Here is a 6,646-nt window from a genome sequence, read left to right on the forward strand (position 1 = left end):
CAAATCAAATGTCAAAACTCAGAAATTTTATTGTTTTTTGAAAAATATATGCCCATTTTGAATTTGATGCTAACAACACGTTCCAAGAAAGTTGGAACGGGGGCAACAAAAGGCTGGTAAAGTTGTGTAATGCTAAAGTAACACCTGGTGGTTAATTGGCAACAGGTCCATTACATGATTGGGTATAAAAAGAGCACCCCAGAGAGATTGAGTCTTTCAGAAGTAAAGATGAGGAGGGGTCCACCACTCTGTGAAAGACTGCATGAGCAAACAGTGCAACAATTCAAGAATAACGTTTCTCAACGTAAAACAGGAAAGAACTTTTGCTTTTCATCGTCTACGGTACATAATATTATTAAAAGATTCAGAGAATCTGGAGAAATCTCTGTATGCAAGGAACAAGGCCAAAAACCAGTATTTGCTGGCCATGGCCCTCAGGCGGCATTGCATTAAAAACAGACATGATTCTGTAGTGGAAATCACTGCATGGGCTCAGGAACACTTCTGAAAACCACTGTCTGTGAAAACAGTTCATCGCTGCATCCAAAAATGCAAGTTAAAACTCTAAAACGCAAAAAAAAAGAAACAATATATAAACAGGATCCAAGAAGAAGAATACTGCCACCTTCTCTGGGCCCAAGCTCATTCAAAATGAACTGAGGTGAAGTGGAAATGTGTTCTGTGGTCCGACGAATCAACATTTGAAATTGATTTTTGGAAATCATGGACACTGTGTCCTCTGAGATAAAGACCACTCGGCTTATTATCAGCATACTGTTTAAAAGCCAGTATTCATGACATTAGTGCACATGGCATGGATGACATGCACATCTGTAAAGGCGCCATTAATGCTGAATGATATATACATGTTTTGGCAACATATGCTGCCATCCAGACAACATCTTTTTCAGAAAAGGCCTTGCTTATTTCAGGAAGACAGTGTCAAACCACATTCTGCACGTATTACAACAGCATTGCTCCATATTAAAAGAGTCCGAGTGCTAAACTGGCCTGCCTGTAGTACAGACCTGTCACCCACTGAAAACATTTGGCACATTATGAAATGAAAAATACGACAAAGGAGACCCTGAACTGTTGAGCAGCTGAAATCCCATATAAAACAAGAATGAGAAAGCATTGCACTTTCAAAACTACAGCAGTCGGTCTGTTGTTTAAAGACGAGGTGATGAAACACTCCAACATGCCAACTTTTTGGGAATGTGTTGTTGGCATTAAATTAAAAATGGGCATATTTTTCAATAACTTTTTTCAGTTTTAACATTTGATTTGTTGTCTTTGTAGTATTTTCCTTTAAAAATATGGTTGAAAAATATGATTTGTACATCATTGCATCCAATTTTAATTTATATCCTACACAGCATCCCAACTTTTTTGGAAATGGGGTTGTAACAGGAAAAACTAATTACCAAAGGCTTGACTAAACAAGTGGGTTTTTAGCCTAGACTTAACGACTGAGGAAGTGTCTGAGTCCTGAACGTTGACTGGAAGATTATTCCAAAGTTGGGGGGCTTTGTATGAGAAGGCCTGATGCACCTTGTAATCTAAGTAGGCGTGATGGTTCATACTAAGAGATAAGTTCACTTGGATACTGAGGGGTGAGGCCATTTAAAGAATTTTGTAATCAATGTGAAATTTCACTGGCAACCAGTGTAGGGTTGATAAAACTGGACTGATATGGTCAAACTTTCTGGTTCTTGTGAGGACTCTAGCTGCAGTGTTCTGGACTAACTGAAGCTTGTCAAGGCTTTTGCTGGAACATCCAGACAGCAGGGCATTACAGTAATCCAGCCTTGAGGTAATAAATGCATGAACTAGCTTTTCTGCGTCCTGTAGAGACAATGCATTTCTTAATTTAGCAATGTTGCGGAGATGCAGGATCTATCACGACACCAAGATTTAAGTGTTTAAGTGTTAAATTACATAGTTTGTTTCTAGCTGCTTTTGGACCAAGAAGAAGAACCTCCATTTATCTGAGTTGAGTAGGAGAAAGTTACTCGACATCCAGTCTTTTACGTCTTTTATACAGTCCTCAATCTTGTTAAGTTGAAGTTTATCATCTGGTTTGGCTGATATATATGTGTGTATGTGTGTGTGTGTCATTGGCGTAGCAATGGAAACTGATGCCGTGTTTACTGATGATGGTACCCAGTGGTAACATATATAATGTGAATAATATAGGTCCTAAAACAGAGCCTTGTGGAACACCATACTTTATTTTTGCAAGAACAGACGATTCGCTGTTTACATTTACAAACTGACAGCGATCAGTGAGGTAAGATCTGAACCAGGAAAGAGCTCCTCCTGTTACTCCTACAAGGTTTTCTAGTCTATCTAGTAAGATAGAGTGGTCTATTGTATCAAATGCTGCACTAAGATCAAGGAGGACTAGCAAAGATATATTTCCTTGGTCAGAGAATAGGAGATTGTTTACAATTTTCACTAGTGCTGTCTCTGTACTATGATGTGGCCTAAAACCAGACTGAAATTTTTCATGTATTTTTATCTTGTGAAAATGTAATTTTTATCTTATGTAAATAGGAACTTAAATATATGGAAATTAAGCTGCAAAAACTTTCCATTTTTGCAATGTCATGAAAAGCAACACAATTACATATATCCTTCTATTCAACAGTTTAGCTCACATAAGGAGTACTGCCTGCTAAGTACTACTGTTTTGGTACACAAAGTCACACAAATGTTATGAATAGACCTTCTGAGAGAGAAAAAAAAATACAACACAAAAAATATACTATTAACCAAACAAAATCAAATTCTCTCTGTTGACATCACCCTGCCAACACAGTTGGGTCATTGTACAGAAACGTCCAGTTTTCTGTCTATCCAAAGGTGTCACTGGTGTTACTGATTCTCATTGGTGTTACACATAAGAAAGGTAGCACCAGTGACAGTAACACCAGTGACATTTTTAATGAAAAATGTATTTTACAAAATACCTGCTACAGAGCATCAAACCACATGTTGTCAATCATGGAATATCCACTAAAATATGTAATTATATCCATTTGGATTCTATTTTTTCACAATTACCTAAGAATAAAGTAGGTCATACCAGTGACTTCAACTAAAAGCTTCATATGAAATCATGAGCTAAATAAGAATATTTCTGAAAAGTGAACACAGTGGACTTACCTTATGCTTTTACATAGTTCCTCAGACAATAGGTAAAAAAAAAGGTCAAGTGATGTCATCAGTGTGATTTTTATTTCAAAGTAAGAGATTTTTTCTTACGTGGTAACACCAATGATGCGACTCCTGGGGACCACAACTTTCATTATATATTTTATATTTATTTGGCATTTGTTTTCTTTATGTCATTTAATTCATCTATTCCATTGCACTTTTTGCAGTTTAAATTTATTGCAGATTAATGATTATTGCAGTTAAAGTTGCAGAAAAACATGTTTTTTTACTTCAAAATACGGCACTCACCCTTTACACATGTCTGTGGGGACAAACACTTCTGTGGTGCTTGGAATTCTAGATAATTGATTTTAAAAACTATTGCTAAATTGATGGTTCAAGAAGGTGTAATTGTTAAAATAATGTATTGTTTTGTTTTAAAATGTAAATAAATTGTAACCCTAACATGTTTTTCAAGTGTAATATATGTGTAAACACTAGGGACACAAAAATGGACGTTTCTGTAGAATGACAGTTACATTGTGACATCGTTATGACAACCTACTGTTTTGATGCCCACAACATTGTCACAACGTAGTGGCAACATTGTCAGAGCATTGTCACAACCTCCTAGATTCCTCATAAGTTCCATTATGTTGTGGAATTTTGCTAATGCTAACCATACACTAGAAGACTTTGAAAAAACTCTGAAAAGACTTTTAATAGACACCCTCTCACATCTAAAGACAAGTCACAGACTTTTTAGTCACAGACTAGTCACAGGCTATGATTTTGCAAAGACTGTGGATCTTGCAGGGTCACTATTTGCAAGACTGCAACTAGATTCCTTTTGAAATTATTTCCCATCATGCTCCTGGTGGAATTTTACAGGAAGAGAAACTGTTGAACAATGGAGCAGAAACAGAAGCACCTTTTGGCCACAGCTGCCTTTGTGTGTGCAGTGATTTGTTCAAAAAAAACTGCCAAAAAGAAAAAGACAAGACATCGCAGAATGTGGACACGACCCTGGTTGTGTGAACGGAGACAGCAAGGTCTGTCCATCCTACAAAAAGAATTGGAGGTGAGTTATGACATTTAGCACACTGATTCATAGTATTCTCACAGTGTTCTGCCATACATAGTGTATGACTCAATGCCACAGCTCATTGTCCAAGATTGTCATTTAATCATGATCACCAACTCTCACCTAGTGTTTTGCTTACCAGCATGTCTGTGATTGAATACTATGAATAGATAGTTGTTTGTAACATCATCTATTCATAATATTTGATCAAGTGATGGTCATTAAATAACAATGGTGGCCAAAACCATAAAGCTGACATTATATTCAATTTATTGTAATACTATGAGTTAGCAGAAAATATATACACTCTTGGCATTTTAACAGGCAAATGACAGGACCAGCTTTAAGGAAATGCTCCGCATGACAGCGGAGGAATTTGACTTCCTACTAGAACGGGTGGCACCACTCATTACCAAGGAAGACACCAGGTTTTGGAAGGCCATCAGTGCAAGGGAACGGTTGTCTGTGACACTACGATTTCTGGCCACAGGTGTGTATCAACATGGGAGGAATTAACACTCCTATTGTATTCAGGTCAACACCTCCTTCCTTGGCTTTCAGTCCCCCCCTTCTTCACTCACTCACAGTTTACATGGTAAATTTGACCCAGTGGTTCTGAATGCTCCGATTGCAGGACCATAATGTAGGTCATGTTTATACCCTAACTCCCCACATTCACACAGACAAATATATGATTTGCCACAGTCAGTAATAACACAGTAAAGCAGCCTTTTATTGTGAAACGTGGTGCATGATATTGCCAGTTAGAAATCCTAGGTTTTTGCTCTCCAGCCAGCCTCAGATATTGGTATCTACAGAAAAATGGCATGATAAAAAATATACAGTACAAATCATTAGTAATGCCTCCATTCTTCCCTTCATCCCTCACTCTCAGAGAAGTGTGAAATGGTGAATCTAATCACATCTCTATATTTTTCATTTTGAAGGTGAAACCTTTCAACCCCTGGGGTTCCAGTACCGCATCGGCAGCACAACAGTCTCCCAAATTGTTCTCTCAACATGTGAAGCTCTCTATGAAGTGATGAAAGATGACTACCTTAAGGTAAAACACTAAAAATTAAACTAAAAACAAAAACACTGACAGAAAGGTTTATTCTACCAGAACATTTGTAATCTTACATCAGACTAGTGATGTACCAGTATGGGACTGAGAACATTGTTATTAATCAATTGTACTGCATATTATTATCATGATATTTTTTGTAGACACCAACATCTGAGGCCAGCTGGAGAGCTATAGCCAAGGATTTCTATGAGAAGTGGCAGTATCCAAATTGCCTGGGTGCCCTGGATGGAAAGCATATATACATACAGCCCCCTGGTCATTCAAGCAGCACCTTCTGCAATTACAAAGGCTGCTTTTCTGTGGTGTTAATGGCTGTTGTGGATGCAAATTATAAATTTATTTATGTGAATGTGGGGAGCCAGGGCAGGCTTTCAGACAGCGGTCTGTTTGCCCACTCTGACCTTTGTACAGCCATGCATGGAGGCCTTCTTAATGTTCCCAAACCAGAACCCCTGCCTAAAGCAACATTGTGATGCCTTACATGTTTATTGGGGATGATGCTTTCCCTCTACGGATTAACATGCAAAAGCCATACTCACCCAGACAGCTGGATCCTGACCAGAGGGTCTTTAACTATCGCCTCCCAAGAGTTCGGCAGGTAGTTGAAAATGCTTTTGGCATTTTGGCAAACAGGCTCCGGGTCTTCAGAACCATTATCTGTCTGGATCCAGATAAGGTGGTGAAGATAACCCTAGCATCATGTGTGATCCATAATTACTTGAGAGAATGCAGGTCAGAAGCCTACACACCACCCACATTGGCTAACTGGGAGAGTGCAGACCATGAGATGGTCCCAGGAGTGTGGAGGAAAGATGGCCAAGAGGCATTTCAAAATGTGGCAGCCTGCAGGGCACGCAATGCCACACAAAGGTCCAAAGAGCTAAGGGACATTATGAAAGACTACTTCGTCTCACCTCAAGGCCAAGTTTCATGGCAGGAAAGCCACATATAGTGTGTATATCAGTATGATGATTTATCAGAGGTTCCCAACTTTTGTCCCCATTCAACAGTGACCACCTGTGGACATTTTTTTTTCTGTCACACTGTAAGTTCTTGATAAGTTTTTTTTTAATAGAATACATTGTGTTCTAGTCTGCCTTTATGCTTCTTTTTTTCCTTTTTGCTGCACCCTTGTACTGCAAAGCATGTTTCACTGCTGTACATTTGCTTTTGTTTTACATAGAATTAAGGCAATAAAGAGCATAATTCTTGCAAAATGTGTATTTATTCAACTTTTCTTTGTATCAAAAATAACACTGCACAATAAGACAAAGTAGTGCAAAATAAAATAACTTAATATAGTAACTTTAAAG

General features: G+C 38.2%; 1 protein-coding gene across 1 annotated transcript; it reads left to right on the forward strand.

Moving 5' to 3' along the window:
* The first annotated feature begins 4,504 nt into the window (after positions 1-4,504).
* LOC118815033 (protein ANTAGONIST OF LIKE HETEROCHROMATIN PROTEIN 1-like) lies at positions 4,505-5,828 on the forward strand. The gene is made up of 3 exons (XM_036580964.1): positions 4,505-4,736; positions 5,194-5,309; positions 5,474-5,828. The coding sequence occupies exons 1-3, from the start codon at positions 4,598-4,600 to the stop codon at positions 5,804-5,806; spliced, it is 588 nt and encodes a 195-aa protein (XP_036436857.1). The 5' UTR covers positions 4,505-4,597; the 3' UTR covers positions 5,807-5,828.
* The last annotated feature ends 818 nt before the right edge of the window (positions 5,829-6,646 follow it).

The sequence above is a fragment of the Colossoma macropomum genome, unplaced genomic scaffold (assembly GCF_904425465.1).
Source record: "Colossoma macropomum unplaced genomic scaffold, Colossoma_macropomum, whole genome shotgun sequence".
In the NCBI taxonomy this organism is placed as follows: domain Eukaryota; kingdom Metazoa; phylum Chordata; class Actinopteri; order Characiformes; family Serrasalmidae; genus Colossoma; species Colossoma macropomum.